A 19,849-nucleotide genomic window follows, 5' to 3' on the forward strand; every position below is an offset into this window, starting at 1 on the left:
ATGAACCCAAGTAGCACCAGAACAAATTTGTTCCAACAAAACAGAAATTACCTTGAAACTAGAGCAAGTCTGTCTTAACACCAGAGCAACAACTGCAACTTCAGGGCACTCACTATAAAACCAGTGCTCCTCAGAATTAACATCAGTGTAAACCCAGATCTCAAACCAATCTCAAAACTTCAAAGCAATACATGAAAATCTCTCTCGCCAGAATGACCAACAAATGTTGAATTAGAACATCCACTACTTTAAACTCAAGAGTGGCGCTTCCACTCTAATAGCTGTCACAAACACAACAATCCAGGCACTAAATGAAAGTGATCCCCACACTAACACCAGAAACACAGCTGACTGCAGATCAATGCTCCTAATAGGGCGTGTCTACCTAACACCAGCGCTATCTCTAACCCGACAGCGTATCTTTCTTGCTTCAAGATCCAAGAAGCAGCACAACCACCTAACATCAGAGTGTTCTGAAAACTCACTGTGATGGTGGTACTTTTCTTTTAGGATGGTCATCATGAAGTACCACAGTGAAACCCATCTTGTAGAGTTGAAGCTCAAGTCTGACAAACTGATGCTGCCTGCCTGAGCCAGCGCCCTTGCTACAGGAGTCTGCACAACCGTAAGCAGGGCAGGACATGGTCAAATCCCACTTCAAGAGAGGATTAAACATTGCAGCATTGTGTCCTCAAACTTCAAATCACCCATTCAGGGGGGCTTAAACATTGTGTCCTCAAACTTTAAATTACCCAACCAGGGACGCTTAAACATTGGGTCCTCAAACTTCAGTCATCCATCCAGGGACGGTTAACCATTGTGTCCTCAAACTTCAAATCACCCATTCAGGCATGCTTAAATATTGTGTCCTCAAACTTCAAATTACGTACAAGGGACGCTTAAACATTGCAGCATTGTGTCCTCAAACTTTAAATAGCCCAACCAGGGATGCTTAAACATTGTGTCCACAAACTTCAAATCACCCAATTAGGGATGCTTTAACATTGTGTCCTCAAACTTCAAATCACCCAACCAGGGACGCTTAAACGTTGTGGCATTGTGTCCTCAAACTTCAAATCACCCAATCATGGACTCTTAAACATTGTAGTATGGGGTCCTGAAAGTTCAATCACCCATCCAGGGACACTTAAACATTGCGACATTGTGTCCTTGAACTTCAACTCGCCTATCCAAGATGTTTAAACATTGTGTTCACAAACTTCAATCACCCATCCAGGGACTCTTAAACATTGTGTCCTTGAACTTCAACTCACCCATCCAAAATGTTTAAACATTGTGTTCTCAAACTTCAAATCACCCAATCAGGAATGCTTAAACATTGCAGCACTGTGTCCTCAAACTTCAAATCACCCAACCAGGGACGCTTAAACATTGAGGCATTGTGTTCTCAAACTTCAAATCACCCATTCAGAAATGCTCCAACATTGTGTCCTCAAACTTCAAATCACCCATCCAGGGAGGCTTAAACATTGTGGCATTGTGTCCTCAAACTTCAATCGCCCATCCAGGAATGCTTAAACATTGTGTCCTCAAACTTCAAATCACCCACCCAGGGATGCTTAAACTTTGTGGCATTATGTCCTCAAACTTCAAATCATCCATTCAGGGACGCTTAAACATTGCCGCATTGTGTCCTCAAACTTGAAAACACCCATCTAGGGACGCTTAAACATTGCGACATTATGCCTCAAACTTCAAATCACCCAACCAGGGACATTTAAACATTGTGTCCTCAAACTTCAAATCACCCAACCAGGGACACTAAAACATTGTGTCCTCAAACTTCAAATCACCCAGCCAGGGACGCTTAAACATTGTGTCCTCAAACTTCAATCACCCATCCAGGGACTCTTAAACATTGCATCATTGTGTCCTCAAACTTCGAATCACCCATCCAGGAAAGCTTAAACATTGCAGCATTGTGTCCTCAAACTTCAAATCACCCAACCAGGGACACTTAAACATCATGTCCTCAAACTTCGAATCACCAATCCTGGGACGCTTAGACATTGTGTCCTCAAACTTCACATGGCCCATCCACGGACACTTAAAGATTGAGGCATTGTGTCCTCAAACTTCAAATTACCCATCCAAGTACGCTTAAACATTGTGTCCTCAAACTTCAATCACCCATCCAGGGACACTTAAACATCGTGTCCTCAAACTTCAAATCACCCATTCAGGGAGGCTTAAACGGTGTGTCCTCAAACTTCAAATCACCCAACCAGGGATGCTTAAACATTGCGGCATTGTGTCCTCAAACTTCAAATCACCCATTCAAGGATGTTTAAACATTGTGTAATCAAACTTCAAATCACCAAACCAGGGTCACTTAAACATTGTGTCCTCAAACTTCAAATCACCCATCAAGGGACGCTTAAACATTGCAGCAGTGTGTCCTCAAACTTCAAATCACCCAACCAGGGACACTTAAACATTGTGTCCTCAAACTTCAAATCAACCATCTAGGGACGCTTAAACATTCTGTCCTCAAACTTCAAATCACCCATTCAGGGAGTCTTAAACGTTGTGTCCTCAAACTTCAAATCACCCATCCAGGGACGCTGAAACATTGCGTCCTAAAACTTCACATGACCCATCCAGGGACGATTACACATTGAGGCATTGTGTCCTCAAACTTCAAATCACCCATCCAGGGGTGCTTAAACGTTGCAGCATTGAGTCCTCAAACTTCAAATCACCCATCCAGGGACGCTTAAACGTTGCAGCATTGTGTCCTCAAACTTCAAATCACCCAACCAGGGACACTTAAAGATCGTGTTCTCAAACTTCAAATCAACCATTCGTGGAGGCTTAAACGTTGTGTCCTCAAACTTCAAATCACCCAACCAGGGACACTTAAACATTGTGTCCTCAAACTTCACATGACCCACCCAGGAACTTGTTAGAGTAGTCCCACCCTAATACCACAATAGCACCAAAGAAATCTCTCCAACACCAGTGCAATCAAACCCGAACACCAAAATAATCTCTATAACACCTGTTACACCATGAGCAACCCAGCCCCAACACCAGGATAACCCAGCCCTAACACCAGGGTAAACCAGCCCTAACACCAGAGTAAACCAACCCTAACACCAAAGTAAACCACCCTAATAACAGGTTAAACCAACCCTGAGTCCAGGCTAAACCAGCCCTAACAGCAGAGTAAACCATCGGTAACACCAGGGTAACCCAGCCCTAACACCAGAGTAAACCAACCCTAACACCATGGTAAACCACCCTAATAACAGGTTAAACCAGCCCTGAGTCCAGGCTAAACCAGCCCCAACAGCAGGGTAAACCATCGGTAACACCAGGGTAACCCACCCCTAAGACCAGAGCAAACCAACCTGAACAACAGCTATACCAACCCTAACACCAGGATAACCCACCCCTAACAGGAAAGTAAACTAACCCTAACAGCGGACTTAACCGACCCAACACCAGGGCAACCCAACTGCAATACCAGTGCAAACCAACCCTAACACCAGAATAAACTAACCCTAACGCCAAGGTAACCCACTCCTAATGCCAGCATAACCCAAACCCTAACACCAGAGTAAACCAACCTTAACACTAGACTAAACCAACCCCAACACCAGAATAAACCAACCCTAACACCAAGGAAACCCAGCCCTAACACCAGAGTAAATCAACCCTAATACTAGGGTAAACCAAAATTAGCACCAGAGTAACCCAACCATAATGCTAAAGTAAACCAATCCTAACACCAGACACCAACCCTAACACAAGGGTAATCTAACCCTAATACCAGGGTTAACCAAACCTAACACCAGAATAAACCAACGCCAACTCTAACACCAAGGTAACCCAACCCTGACACCAGAGTAAAACAGCCCTAACACCAGACTAAACCAACCCTAACACTAGAGTGGACCAACCCTAACACCAGAGTAAACCAGCCCTAACACCAAAGTAAGCCAACCTTTACACTTAAGTAGTCCTGACCCTAATGTTGGAGCAATCCAGCTCTAACACAAAATGAACCCAAGTAGCACCAGAACAAATTTGTTCCAACAAAACAGAAATCACCTTGAAACTAGAGCAAGTCTGTCTTAACACCAGAGCAACAACTGCAACTTCAGGGCACTCACTATAAAACCAGTGCTCCTCAGAATTAACATCAGTGTAAACCCAGATCTCAAACCAATCGCAAAACTTCAAAGCAATACATGAAAATCTCTCTCGCCAGAATGACCAACAAATGTTGAATTAGAACATCCACTACTTTAAACTCAAGAGTGGCGCTTCCACTCTAATAGCTGTCACAAACACAACAATCCAGGCACTAAATGAAAGTGATCCCCACACTAACACCAGAAACACAGCTGACTGCAGATCAATGCTCCTAATAGGGCATGTCTACCTAACACCAGCGCTATCTCTAACCCGACAGCGTATCTTTCTTGCTTCAAGATCCAAGAAGCAGCACAACCACCTAACATCAGAGTGTTCTGAAAACTCACTGTGATGGTGGTACTTTTCTTTTAGGATGGTCATCATGAAGTACCACAGTGAAACCCATCTTGTAGAGTTGAAGCTCAAGTCTGACAAACTGATGCTGCCTGCCTGAGCCAGCGCCCTTGCTACAGGAGTCTGCACAACCGTAAGCAGGGCAGGACATGGTCAAATCCCACATCAAGAGAGGATTAAACATTGCAGCATTGTGTCCTCAAACTTCAAATCACCCATTCAGGGATGCTTAAAAATTGTGTCCTCAAACTACAAATCACCCAACCAGGGACGCTTAAACATTGTGTCCTCAAACTTCAGTCATCCATCCAGGGACGGTTAAACATTGTGTCCTCAAACTTCAAATCACCCATTCAGGCATGCTTAAATATTGTGTCCTCAAACTTCAAATTACGTACAAGGGACGCTTAAACATTACAGCATTGTGTCCTCAAACTTTAAATAGCCCAACCAGGGATGCTTAAACATTGTGTCCACAAACTTCAAATCACCCATTTAGGGATGCTTAAACATTGTGTCCTCAAACTTCAAATCACCCAACCAGGGACGCTTAAACGTCGTGGCATTGTGTCCTCAAACTTCAAATCACCCAATAATGGACTCTTAAACATTGTAGCATTGGGTCCTCAAACTGCAATCACCCATCCAGGGACACTTAAACATTGCGACATTGTATCCTTGAACTTCAATTCACCCATCCAAGATGTTTAAACATTGTGTTCACAAACTTCAATCACCCATCCAGGGACGCTTAAACATTGTGTTCTCAAACTTCAAATCACCCAATCAGGACTGCTTAAACATTGCAGCACTGTGTCCTCAAACTTCAATCACCCATCCAGGGACGCTTAAACATTGTGTTCTCAAACTTCAAATCACCCAATCAGGACTGCTTAAACATTGCAGCACTGTGTCCTCAAACTTCAAATCACCCAACCAGGGACGCTTAAACATTGAGGCATTGTGTTCTCAAACTTCAAATCACCCATTCAGAAATGCTTCAACATTGTGTCCTCAAACTTCAAATCACCCATCCAGGGAGGCTTAAACATTGTGGCATTGTGTCCTCAAACTTCAATCACCCATCCAGGAATGCTTAAACATTGTGTCCTCAAACTTCAAATCACCCACCCAGGGATGCTCAAACTTTGTGGCATAATGTCCTCAAACTTCAAATCATCCATTCAGGGACGCTTAAACATCGCGGCATTGTGTCCTCAAACATGAAAACACCCATCTAGGGACGCTTAAACATTGCGACATTGTGTCCTCAAACTTCAAATCACCCAACCATGGACATTTAAACAATGTGTCCTCAAACTTCAAATCACCCAACCAGGGACACTTAAACATTGTGTCCTCAAACTTCAAATCACCCATCCAGGGACGCTTAAACATTGTGTCCTCAAACTTCAATCACCCATCCAGGGACTCTTAAACATTGCATCATTGTGTCCTCAAACTTCGAATCACCCATCCAGGAATGCTTAAACATTGCAGCATTGTGTCCTCAAACTTCAAATCACCCATCCAGGGACACTTAAACATCATGTCCTCAAACTTCGAATCACCAATCCTGGGACGCTTAAACATTGTGTCCTCAAACTTCACATGGCCCATCCAGGGACACTTAAAGATTGAGGCATTGTGTCCTCAAACTTCAAATTACCCATACAAGGACGCTTAAACATTGTGTCCTCAAACTTCAACCACCCATTCAGGGACACTTAAACACTGTGTCCTCAAACTTCAAATCACTCATTCAGGGAGTCTTACACGTTGTGTCCTCAAACTTCAAATCACCCAACCAGGGATGCTTAAACATTGCTGCATTGTGTCCTCAAACTTCAAATCACCCATTCAAGGATGCTTAAACATTGTGTCATCAAACTTCAAATCACCAAACCAGGGTCACTTAAACATTGTGTCCTCAAACTTCAAATCACCCATCAAGGGACGCTTAAACATTGCAGCAGTGTGTCCTCAAACTTCAAATCACCCATCTTGGGGCGCTTAAACATTGTGTCCTCAAACTTCACATGACCCATTCAGGGACACTTATACATTGAGGCATTGTGTCCTCAAACTTCAAATCACCCATCTAGGGTCGCTTAAACATTGCAGCATTGTGTCCTCAAACTTCAAATTACCCAACCAGGGACACTTAAACATTGTGTCCTCAAACTTCAAATCACCCATTCAGGGAGGCTTAAACGTTGTGTCCTCAAACTCCAAATCACCCAACTAGGGTCACTTATACATTGTGTCCTCAAACTTCAAATCACCCATCCAGGGACGCTTAAACATTGTGTCCTCAAACTTCACATGACCCATCCAGGGTCGATTAAACATTGAGGCATTGTGTTCTCAAACTTCAAATTACACATCCATGGACGCTTAAACATTGTGTCCTCAAACTTCAATCACCCATCCAGGGACACTTAAACATCGTGTCCTCAAACTTCAAATCACCCATTCAGGGAGGCTTAAATGTTGTGTCCTCAAACTTCAAATCACCCAACCAGGGATGCTTAAACATTGCGGCATTGTGTCCTCAAACTTCAAATCACCCATTCAAGGATGCTTAAACATTGTGTCATCAAACTTCAAATCACCAAACCAGGGTCACTTAAACATCGTGTCCTCAAACTTCAAATCACCCAACCAGGGACACTTAAACATCGTGTCCTCAAACTTCAAATCACCCATCTAGGGATGCTTAAACATTGTGTCCTCAAACTTCAAATCACCCATTCAGGGAGGCTTAAACGTTGTGTCCTCAAACTTCAAATCACCCATCCAGGGACGCTGAAACATTGCGTCCTAAAACTTCACATGACCCATCCAGGAACGATTAAACATTGAGGCATTGTGTCCTCAAACTTCAAATCACCCATCCAGGGACGCTTAAACATTGCAGCATTGTGTCCTCAAACTTCAAATCACCCATCCAGGGACACTTAAACATTGTGTCCTCGAACTTCAAATCACCCAACCAGGGATGCTTAAACGTTGTGTCCTCAAACTTCAAATCACCCATTCAGGAAGGCTGAAACATTGCGTCCCCAAACTTCAAATCACCCATCCAGGGACGATTAAACATTGAGGCATTGTGTTCTCAAACTTCAATCACCCATCCAGGAATGCTTAAACATTGTGGGGCCTATTTACAAACCCCTTACCATACCGGCGGCGCAAGGGGCTTGTAAATAAGCCCATATGCCCTCACACTTCGCTGTAGATGTCTATATTCAAATGAGACACGTCCTTCGGGAAAAGCTAAGCCGAAGGGAGGACATGTGTGGAACATTGGAAAGACCCAAAACCAATTGGAATTCAGGAGGGCAATAAAGACCTGACTCTTACCCAGATGATGTTGGCCCCGCCAATCAGAACACAGAATCGGCACTCTAACCCACCAAGCAGGACATGGATGCTACAGTGCTCCGGATCATACTCAGACATGTCTCCTCATGATGGGTAGACACAAAGAACCCCTGCGGCAGTGGGTCTCGCATTCCATGGCTGCGCCTGTGCTTGTGTGCAGCTACACGTCCACAGTGGCACAGTAGGAGCAGCACCTGCCCTACATGCACTACACCAAAACAATTCCCACGTACGCCACACTACGCCCACACCTCTTTTCCAGCCAGATACAAATGCGTTCTAACCTTCAGCGTCCTAACTCTCCCTCCTTTTCACCCCAATACATGCCAAGCAGAAGGCCAGCTCTGTCCCTCGCGCACTACACCGAAACACTCCTGCGTGGGACACACTACAATCACACACTGTGCCAACAAAACACATCACGCGAAGTAGCAGACTTCCCATCTTCAAAGCACTCCAGCTCCTAGCCAGGGGTATGAAGCGCTATATCATTTCAAAGCTATTCCAGTGGAACTGTGCTCGCCACATGGATGTGGACTAGAGGTCGTCTGAATAGGCGCCTGGAAGCCGGTGAGGTGGATACCGGTGCTACAGCAAGAGCCAGCCATTCTACACCTGTAAGAGCTTCGTGCTTCAGAACTGTATTCCAGCCCCAGGGGCAGCGCCAGCACTTAATGCCATCCCACAACGGCTGTGGACAGCCAAACTTCAGCACCCTGGACAGCAGCAAAGGATTCTAGTGCTGAAAAGAGCTGCCTTTAACTGCGCCGCGTGGACTAAACACTGGACACCATTGTAACTTGGCTATGACTGTGTCTGTTTTCTTTTAGGTTATATGATGTCATATATTGGCATTCTTTTTCATAATCCTTAATATGACGCTTTTAAGGCCAGGAAAACTATGTTAGTAAGCACATATTTTCTCCAGACAACCCTGGGTTTGTCTGAATCTGTACCCTATGGCCAAGGGCACTTGAATTATGTGATATTGCAGCCACGATGCTTTCCGCATAGATATGATTATGCTGCATGTGCCAAATAAACCACCATTTTCCGCATAATTTTGAGATTGAAACAAAAATGTTTTGAGTTCAAGCAGATCTAAAGCTACTGGGGAAAAAAGAGCAAAAAACAGCGCTGTACAGTACTAGACCATTCGCAAAGGATAACTGGTCAACTTTTAGTTGCAGGGTTCCTAGTGTGGGTGTTAAACTAGTAAGGGGAATCCTTTCCTATACAGTAATTCTGAAATACTGAAATAATGCTGCCATCTAACTGTGCCGCATAATTTGACCTTTGTGTGCTGCATTGTTTAGTCGACTCTGTCGCATATGTTGGTCCTTCACTGCCATTTATTTCCCGTCGCCCAGTCTGAAGCTGACATATAAAGGAATTTACAGTCACGGGTTTGAGTCGGAACAGGGCAGACTCAGCCTTCCATCTTTCAAAGGACGGTAAACTGTATTCATTAAATTAATAGTTGTAACACCCGATACATAAGCAGCGTTTAAGACCGGAAGAAGTGTGGCATGATGTAATATAGGAAAACCAATCACTATTAAGGGTTGAAGCCAGACTGGCCTTGATTAACACGCTGGGACTGTATGGTGACTTTGGAGCGTAGGTACCCCCCATTTTTGGCCCTATCTAATTCTCCAGTGAAAGCCTGACAAGTCATTCATCCCCTAGACTACAGCTCTCACTCCCATAGACCATGGCATTACTCTGCCTTACACCTGCCCGAATGATGGGCAACCTTCTCCTCTATATATAATTCACCCTCCAATAAGTGTGGTTTCTGCATTCTCTTTAAATGATGTACACACTGCCATAGACTTGGTTTATGGCCTTCTCGTGAATTGGTGTAACCCCCTACTATGGAAATGGTTTATCCCATGCCCTGGGTAAAGTCAATGCTGCCGCCCTTGGGGAAGCCCCCCGCATGACACATGCGCTGCAGATGGTTTAATCTAATAGAATTTTTTTCAGATTGCACCTTGGGTGATTTACTGCCTTCTCTGGGGACTGCTCCACTGCCAAAGGGGTGTCTAAACCGTGCTCTAGGAATGGTTCTCCACGTGCGTTTGGAATGCTTCACATCCTTCTCTGTGGACAGTTTACATCCTGGCCTGGGTATGGTTTAATTCTCTTCTGTTAGCGATTTACCCTTTGACCTGGATATGTTACCCATGGATGGTTCACTCCCTGTCCCGCATATGGCTTTCCCCTTCACTATGGATGCTTTACGCTGTGCCCTGGGGGTGGTTGCACTCTGCCATGGGTGTGTTTACCTTACCCTCGCCCTCTTGATGGTTCACCATTTGCCCTCGAGATGGTTTATCCCGGCCCGGGGATGGTTTACAGTCCCCATTGAAATGGTTTACTCCTTTCATAATGGCGGTTTACCTTGTGAACTCTGTATTTTAACATCTCCACTCTGCCTGGTTCACCCCCGTTCTGTGAATGGTTTCACCTCCAGGCTGGTCTGATCTCCACGCCGTTCCCCCCGTGCTGCGATGTGTCTCTCCAGACCTCACTCGTCTACAGACCTCCTCCTGGCTGTTCACCCACAGTACCCCGTGGCTGATTTCCCCCAGGACTGCGGCTGTTCCAGGGAGCGGATGTCTCACCTAGCACCCCCTTTCCACCTTTCCCAGATCTCTCTCACCGCCAGACCTGCCCTGCGCTGCACCAGTGTCCAGGTCTCGCCATCCAGAGCTGCCAAGCCGACACCTGACACAGTAGATGTGCCCCTATTATTCGCACCCCTTTCTTTCAGAACATGTGCTCTTCCTGACCTTTGGCCGTAACCCACTCATGGAGCGCATGGTGGCCCCATGGAGGATACTGATAGGACCATATGCGGAGGTTGGGGATCTTCACGAGTGGGAGAATCAGGGTCTCGAGATAAGAAGGGTTGGGTCCCTGAGAGTGGTTCACTCTCAGGGACCCAACCCTTCTTATCTCGAAACCATGTGGCCTCCGCTCGCGATGATCCCCAACCTATGGTCCAACCAGTATCCTACACCCGGTGGCATCCCTGTGCCCCATTCACCGGTGCATGGTGCACCCATTACCCCCAGACCATGTGGTCGCCCTGCGCCTTGGGAGTCCCCAACACCCGTCCCCTCGTGCATGGTCCCTCATTACTACCACACCTCCCTGCCCCTTGGGTGTCCTTCACCAGTCCCTGGGACCTCATGTCTCTTGGGTGTCCACCACACCCCCAGTGCATGGTCCACTCATCTCCCCAGACCCTGTGGCCTACCTGCCCCATGGGTGTACCCCACCAGACCCTGTGACCTCCAGGCCTCCTGGGTATCCACCACACCCTCAGTGCATGGTTCTTCCAGCACCCCAGACCCCTCCCTGCCCCTTGGGTGTGCACCACACCCCCAGTGCATGGTCCACCCACCACCCCGGACCCTGTGCCCTCCCTGCCCCTTGGGTGCCCCCACACCCGTTCCCCAGTGCAGGGTCCACTCATCACCCTCAGACCTCCCTGCCTGCCCCACGGGTGTCCGGCGCACCCCTCGCCCTCCCCCGGCCCCTCTCACCTCCAGACCTGGCCCAGCTGCAGCAGGTGGATGATGCTCTGCAGGATCCAGCCGCAGAGGCGGCAGCAGCTGGCGCCGGCCGAGGCCGGAGGCACCGCCGAGATGGTAGCAGGCTGGGCGCTGTCCTTGGTGCCGCCCTCCTTCAGGCTGGGGCCCCGCACGGCGGCGCTGGCCGGGCCCGGCCTCGAGTGGTCGTAGACGAACCACCTGAAGCTGAGCATCTGCACCACCAGGGAGGGCAGCAGCACGAAGAGCAGCGTGAGCCCGAACCACCAGCGCTGCCCCCGCAGCAGGTAGTCCGCCGCCAGCCACAGGTCCGAGGCCCCGTCCGAGAAGAAGACCAGCAGCGCCAGCAGCACCCACAGGCAGTCCCGCAGCCGGTACTCCCGCGGGACCCGGGCCCCCACCGCCCCCGCCGAGCCACCGCCGCCGCCGCCGTCCGACTTAGCGGCCATGATGGAGAGAAGAAGGGGAGAGACTTCCGGAGGGGCCGGGAGAGGTGGGGGGATGGAGAGGATGGGATGAGGGGAGGGGACCGATGGAGAGCAGGGGAGGAGACAGGATGGGAGGAAACAGGAAGACGGGAGCGGCGATGGGCAGGCAGGGGAGGGGGGAGAGATGAAAGCAGGGGGAGGGGACACGAGGGGCGAGGTGCAGGCCGGGGTGGGGCGGGTGGATGGTGGGAGAGGACCATGGAGGTAGGGAGGAAGCAGGTGGGATGAGGGGGGGGTTAAGGACAAGGTGGCGTGGAGGAGAGGAGAGAAGATGGGCCTGGAAGGGTGAGGCGCTATGTGGGGAGAGAAGGGGAAAGGTGAGAGGGAAGCCACGAGGGATAAGATAAACCGGGGGAGGGGGCGAGATGCGAAGAGAGAACGGGAGCGCAGATCTTGTCCCTCTCCATCTGTTACTGCACATTCGTTCCCGTGTCTATCCTTATATACATTCATTCAGTAACACAAATATCCGGGCATCAATCATCCATTCATTCACCTACTGACCCAAGCATGTTCCTATCCAGAAATCAATTAGTCCACCAACCACCGATTCACCCACCTATCCACACTCCATCCATGTGCCTGTCCATCAATCCCTTCATTCTCCTCTACCTGTCAACCCACCCATGCATCCATCTATTGCCCATCTGTCCACATACCATCTATTCGCCCACCCGTGGGCATATTCAGGGTAGAAGATGCCCGTCCCTCTGCCCCTCCGTCCACCCATGCATTTATCCTTTCGTGCATTTATCAAACATGTGATTGCCTATGTAATCCTCACCTCTCTGCAACTGTCCAGCAACTACGCATGTATTGATACATTCATCCATCTGACGGCCCTGCCCTTCATCTACCCATCCTCGGATCATATTTACCAACCATCCTCCTACATATGTGTGCATTCCTTCATCTATCGGTCCAATAATTCATCCACCAATCACCATTCATCCCGTTATACATCCATCAGCGTGTTGTCCCCTATTTATTTTTCCACCTCTCAGCCCATGCACGTGTCTTCCTTTGCATCTTTCCCGGTATTAATATGTCGTTGTTATTCGTGTTATGCACATTCTGGCATCAGCATGGCATCCCAGTGCTTTGCAGAAGCCGGGTGGTGGGGTGGGGGAGGGACGGAGGGATCTTTCCAAAATGGTTCCAACATTTCCATCCTGATGTCCACCAGTTTATCCAACTGCCCATTCACCGGTCTGTCTGTCCATCGAGTCATGTGTCTCTATATTTCCACCCACGTGTCTTTCCGCCCTTTGTGCCAGTGATCTTTCTGTTCCTCAGCCGCTTCATCGACACATTCATCCGATCTGTATCTATGTGCTTTCCCTACGCATATCCCTTGGCGTACCTTTCGACTCAGACCACAACTCCTCAATGTATGAATCAAACCATCAAATGAACAGCCAATAATATACCGATGTGTTAGTGCATCTGATGGTCTGTCCTTCCACCCTCCTTTCATTCAGGCTGTGTCAGCAGAAGTGTAGGGCTGCTCACCAGGAACTACCAGGAATCAGCACTTGGATACAGTTTATCAGCCCTAATTCAAGCGCCTCGAAACCGTCACAGATGACAAGGAGCGCTCTACAAATCTACTGACTGATTGAATTCAAGTACCATACAAATTAATAAACATCATCTGAGTGCGTATGGAGACTACAAAATGTATATTTGTGAAGCACATATTGGTTTCTTGGGGCATGTTGGTGCTCAATAACAGATGTTTTTTGTCGCTAGGCCTGGGCCGAATGTGACTTACATCGGTATATTGTGCATAGTTTCTGTAAATTGTGTTATGCTTGTTACATGAAATTCCCCAAATTAATCCATTATGCAAAGTCACATAATTACATCCCCTTTCATGCACATTTATAGCACAGGAGTGTGAGAACAAAGTGAACATCCAGCAGCTCTTGTTGATGACGTTGTGTTTTTCACACTTTTTGTAGCACGATATACATCCCTGCGGGAAAAAAATGGATGTGAGGACGCATTTTGTGTTAAATGGCGGATTTGCATTTCATGAAAACAAGTTACACAACCACTAATTGTTATAGAACTCAGTGCTACTCCTTTTATCAATCTGAAAAGGATGAAAGGCAGAGAAGTGGACCCAATGGGATTAAAACCTATGAGCACGAGGTCAAACCCAGTTCCCCCGAGAGGGTGCAATAGTCCACTGAGCCACTGGACCGGACAGGAGGGCACTGTTAGCAGCTTGGTAAACACCACAAGAGGTGTAAAGAACATGAAATATTTGGTGTGAGTAGATGTGAATCTCCCCCTCCCATTTTCCTTTCAAGGAGTGGGCAACTGTTCTCTTCAAGCAGCGCCTTGTAAGTGGGTAACCACTGGGATGTCACACAGTGCTTAATTTGACAAAAGTCCAATTGGTCGCACACTGCTCTACCTACCAGCGTGTTGCCCCAAAGAATTGTGGTCCCTGAAGTCAGCGTCGGCGGGTACGCCTATGCCCGAGTCATGAGTGCAAGTAAGTGTAGCGTTAGCCATCCCTGGACACGTGTTTCGAGGTAGTTGCCTCTCGTCAGCAGGGAGTAGGTGAGTGTGTAGGGTTGCTGTGTAGGCTGCTAAAATAAGTGTTCTCAGGTAAAGTACCTCTCGTAGCGCGCAGGTGCGTGACCATGAGCTCGTCAGCTCCACCGGCTCAAGGAGCCTGAATATTAACAAAAGTCCAATTGGTCGCACACTGCTCTACCTACCAGCGTGTTGCCCCAAAGAATTGTGGTCCCTGAAGTCAGCGTCGGCGGGTACGCCTATGCCCGAGTCATGAGTGCAAGTAAGTGTAGCGTTAGTCATCCCTGGACACGTGTTTCGAGGTAGTTGCCTCTCGTCAGCAGGGAGTAGGTGAGTGTGTAGGGTTGCTGTGTAGGCTGCTAAAATAAGTGTTCTCAGGTAAAGTACCTCTCGTAGCGCGCAGGTGCGTGACCATGAGCTCGTCAGCTCCACCGGCTCAAGGAGCCTGAATATTAACAAAAGTCCAATTGGTCGCACACTGCTCTACCTACCAGCGTGTTGCCCCAAAGAATTGTGGTCCCTGAAGTCAGCGTCGGCGGGTACGCCTATGCCCGAGTCATGAGTGCAAGTAAGTGTAGCGTTAGCCATCCCTGGACACGTGTTTCGAGGTAGTTGCCTCTCGTCAGCAGGGAGTAGGTGAGTGTGTAGGGTTGCTGTGTAGGCTGCTAAAATAAGTGTTCTCAGGTAAAGTACCTCTCGTAGCGCGCAGGTGCGTGACCATGAGCTCGTCAGCTCCACCGGCTCAAGGAGCCTGAATATTAACAAAAGTCCAATTGGTCGCACACTGCTCTACCTACCAGCGTGTTGCCCCAAAGAATTGTGGTCCCTGAAGTCAGCGTCGGCGGGTACGCCTATGCCCGAGTCATGAGTGCAAGTAAGTGTAGCGTTAGCCATCCCTGGACACGTGTTTCGAGGTAGTTGCCTCTCGTCAGCAGGGAGTAGGTGAGTGTGTAGGGTTGCTGTGTAGGCTGCTAAAATAAGTGTTCTCAGGTAAAGTACCTCTCGTAGCGCGCAGGTGCGTGACCATGAGCTCGTCAGCTCCACCGGCTCAAGGAGCCTGAATATTAACAAAAGTCCAATTGGTCGCACACTGCTCTACCTACCAGCGTGTTGCCCCAAAGAATTGTGGTCCCTGAAGTCAGCGTCGGCGGGTACGCCTATGCCCGAGTCATGAGTGCAAGTAAGTGTAGCGTTAGCCATCCCTGGACACGTGTTTCGAGGTAGTTGCCTCTCGTCAGCAGGGAGTAGGTGAGTGTGTAGGGTTGCTGTGTAGGCTGCTAAAATAAGTGTTCTCAGGTAAAGTACCTCTCGTAGCGCGCAGGTGCGTGACCATGAGCTCGTCAGCTCCACCGGCTCAAGGAGCCTGAATATTAACAAAAGTCCAATTGGTCGCACACTGCTCTACCTACCAGCGTGTTGCCCCAAAGAATTGTGGTCCCTGAAGTCAGCGTCGGCGGGTACGCCTATGCCCGAGTCATGAGTGCAAGTAAGTGTAGCGTTAGCCATCCCTGGACACGTGTTTCGAGGTAGTTGCCTCTCGTCAGCAGGGAGTAGGTGAGTGTGTAGGGTTGCTGTGTAGGCTGCTAAAATAAGTGTTCTCAGGTAAAGTACCTCTCGTAGCGCGCAGGTGCGTGACCATGAGCTCGTCAGCTCCACCGGCTCAAGGAGCCTGAATATTAACAAAAGTCCAATTGGTCGCACACTGCTCTACCTACCAGCGTGTTGCCCCAAAGAATTGTGGTCCCTGAAGTCAGCGTCGGCGGGTACGCCTATGCCCGAGTCATGAGTGCAAGTAAGTGTAGCGTTAGCCATCCCTGGACACGTGTTTCGAGGTAGTTGCCTCTCGTCAGCAGGGAGTAGGTGAGTGTGTAGGGTTGCTGTGTAGGCTGCTAAAATAAGTGTTCTCAGGTAAAGTACCTCTCGTAGCGCGCAGGTGCGTGACCATGAGCTCGTCAGCTCCACCGGCTCAAGGAGCCTGAATATTAACAAAAGTCCAATTGGTCGCACACTGCTCTACCTACCAGCGTGTTGCCCCAAAGAATTGTGGTCCCTGAAGTCAGCGTCGGCGGGTACGCCTATGCCCGAGTCATGAGTGCAAGTAAGTGTAGCGTTAGCCATCCCTGGACACGTGTTTCGAGGTAGTTGCCTCTCGTCAGCAGGGAGTAGGTGAGTGTGTAGGGTTGCTGTGTAGGCTGCTAAAATAAGTGTTCTCAGGTAAAGTACCTCTCGTAGCGCGCAGGTGCGTGACCATGAGCTCGTCAGCTCCACCGGCTCAAGGAGCCTGAATATTAACAAAAGTCCAATTGGTCGCATACTGCTCTACCTACCAGCGTGTTGCCCCAAAGAATTGTGGTCCCTGAAGTCAGCGTCGGCGGGTACGCCTATGCCCGAGTCATGAGTGCAAGTAAGTGTAGCGTTAGCCATCCCTGGATACGTGTTTCGAGGTAGTTGCCTCTCGTCAGCAGGGAGTAGGTGAGTGTGTAGGGTTGCTGTGTAGGCTGCTAAAATAAGTGTTCTCAGGTAAAGTACCTCTCGTAGCGCGCAGGTGCGTGACCATGAGCTCGTCAGCTCCACCGGCTCAAGGAGCCTGAATATTAACAAAAGTCCAATTGGTCGCACACTGCTCTACCTACCAGCGTGTTGCCCCAAAGAATTGTGGTCCCTGAAGTCAGCGTCGGCGGGTACGCCTATGCCCGAGTCATGAGTGCAAGTAAGTGTAGCGTTAGCCATCCCTGGACACGTGTTTCGAGGTAGTTGCCTCTCGTCAGCAGGGAGTAGGTGAGTGTGTAGGGTTGCTGTGTAGGCTGCTAAAATAAGTGTTCTCAGGTAAAGTACCTCTCGTAGCGCGCAGGTGCGTGACCATGAGCTCGTCAGCTCCACCGGCTCAAGGAGCCTGAATATTAACAAAAGTCCAATTGGTCGCACACTGCTCTACCTACCAGCGTGTTGCCCCAAAGAATTGTGGTCCCTGAAGTCAGCGTCGGCGGGTACGCCTATGCCCGAGTCATGAGTGCAAGTAAGTGTAGCGTTAGCCATCCCTGGACACGTGTTTCGAGGTAGTTGCCTCTCGTCAGCAGGGAGTAGGTGAGTGTGTAGGGTTGCTGTGTAGGCTGCTAAAATAAGTGTTCTCAGGTAAAGTACCTCTCGTAGCGCGCAGGTGCGTGACCATGAGCTCGTCAGCTCCACCGGCTCAAGGAGCCTGAATATTAACAAAAGTCCAATTGGTCGCACACTGCTCTACCTACCAGCGTGTTGCCCCAAAGAATTGTGGTCCCTGAAGTCAGCGTCGGCGGGTACGCCTATGCCCGAGTCATGAGTGCAAGTAAGTGTAGCGTTAGCCATCCCCGGACACGTGTTTCGAGGTAGTTGCCTCTCGTCAGCAGGGAGTAGGTGAGTGTGTAGGGTTGCTGTGTAGGCTGCTAAAATAAGTGTTCTCAGGTAAAGTACCTCTCGTAGCGCGCAGGTGCGTGACCATGAGCTCGTCAGCTCCACCGGCTCAAGGAGCCTGAATATTAACAAAAGTCCAATTGGTCGCACACTGCTCTACCTACCAGCGTGTTGCCCCAAAGAATTGTGGTCCCTGAAGTCAGCGTCGGCGGGTACGCCTATGCCCGAGTCATGAGTGCAAGTAAGTGTAGCGTTAGCCATCCCTGGACACGTGTTTCGAGGTAGTTGCCTCTCGTCAGCAGGGAGTAGGTGAGTGTGTAGGGTTGCTGTGTAGGCTGCTAAAATAAGTGTTCTCAGGTAAAGTACCTCTCGTAGCGCGCAGGTGCGTGACCATGAGCTCGTCAGCTCCACCGGCTCAAGGAGCCTGAATATTAACAAAAGTCCAATTGGTCGCACACTGCTCTACCTACCAGCGTGTTGCCCCAAAGAATTGTGGTCCCTGAAGTCAGCGTCGGCGGGTACGCCTATGCCCGAGTCATGAGTGCAAGTAAGTGTAGCGTTAGCCATCCCTGGACACGTGTTTCGAGGTAGTTGCCTCTCGTCAGCAGGGAGTAGGTGAGTGTGTAGGGTTGCTGTGTAGGCTGCTAAAATAAGTGTTCTCAGGTAAAGTACCTCTCGTAGCGCGCAGGTGCGTGACCATGAGCTCGTCAGCTCCACCGGCTCAAGGAGCCTGAATATTAACAAAAGTCCAATTGGTCGCACACTGCTCTACCTACCAGCGTGTTGCCCCAAAGAATTGTGGTCCCTGAAGTCAGCGTCGGCGGGTACGCCTATGCCCGAGTCATGAGTGCAAGTAAGTGTAGCGTTAGCCATCCCTGGACACGTGTTTCGAGGTAGTTGCCTCTCGTCAGCAGGGAGTAGGTGAGTGTGTAGGGTTGCTGTGTAGGCTGCTAAAATAAGTGTTCTCAGGTAAAGTACCTCTCGTAGCGCGCAGGTGCGTGACCATGAGCTCGTCAGCTCCACCGGCTCAAGGAGCCTGAATTTTAACAAAAGTCCAATTGGTCGCACACTGCTCTACCTACCAGCGTGTTGCCCCAAAGAATTGTGGTCCCTGAAGTCAGCGTCGGCGGGTACGCCTATGCCCGAGTCATGAGTGCAAGTAAGTGTAGCGTTAGCCATCCCTGGACATCCCTGTCTGTCCATCGAGTCATGTGTCTCTATATTTCCACCCACGTGTCTTTCCGCCCTTTGTGCCAGTGATCTTTCTGTTCCTCAGCCGCTTCATCGACACATTCATCCGATCTGTATCTATGTGCTTTCCCTACGCATATCCCTTGGCGTACCTTTCGACTCAGACCACAACTCCTCAATGTATGAATCAAACCATCAAATGAACAGCCAATAATATACCGATGTGTTCGTGCATCTGATGGTCTGTCCTTCCACCCTCCTTTCATTCAGGCTGTGTCAGCAGAAGTGTAGGGCTGCTCACCAGGAACTACCAGGAATCAGCACTTGGATACAGTTTATCAGCCCTAATTCAAGCGCCTCGAAACCGTCACAGATGACAAGGAGCGCTCTACAAATCTACTGACTGATTGAATTCAAGTACCATACAAATTAATAAACATCATCTGAGTGCGTATGGAGACTACAAAATGTATATTTGTGAAGCACATATTGGTTTCTTGGGGCATGTTGGTGCTCAATAACAGATGTTTTTTGTCGCTAGGCCTGGGCCGAATGTGACTTACATCGGTATATTGTGCATAGTTTCTGTAAATTGTGTTATGCTTGTTACATGAAATTCCCCAAATTAATCCATTATGCAAAGTCACATAATTACATCCCCTTTCATGCACATTTATAGCACAGGAGTGTGAGAACAAAGTGAACATCCAGCAGCTCTTGTTGATGACGTTGTGTTTTTCACACTTTTTGTAGCACGATATACAT

The 19,849-nt window shown here is 48.7% G+C and overlaps 1 protein-coding gene across 1 annotated transcript in view; it reads right to left on the minus strand.

The window, feature by feature from the left end:
• XKR7 (XK related 7) overlaps window positions 1-11,983 on the minus strand; it is an 83,825-nt gene extending 71,842 nt beyond the window's left edge. Inside the window, exon 1 of the mRNA XM_085619506.1 lies at window positions 11,463-11,983. Coding sequence (XP_085475632.1) covers window positions 11,463-11,917 — 455 coding nt within the window. The 5' untranslated portion in view covers window positions 11,918-11,983. The remainder of the gene's footprint in view (window positions 1-11,462) is intronic.
• Window positions 11,984-19,849: the final 7,866 nt, after the last annotated feature.

This window comes from Triturus cristatus, chromosome 7 (assembly GCF_964204655.1).
Source record: "Triturus cristatus chromosome 7, aTriCri1.1, whole genome shotgun sequence".
In the NCBI taxonomy this organism is placed as follows: Eukaryota; Metazoa; Chordata; class Amphibia; order Caudata; family Salamandridae; genus Triturus; species Triturus cristatus.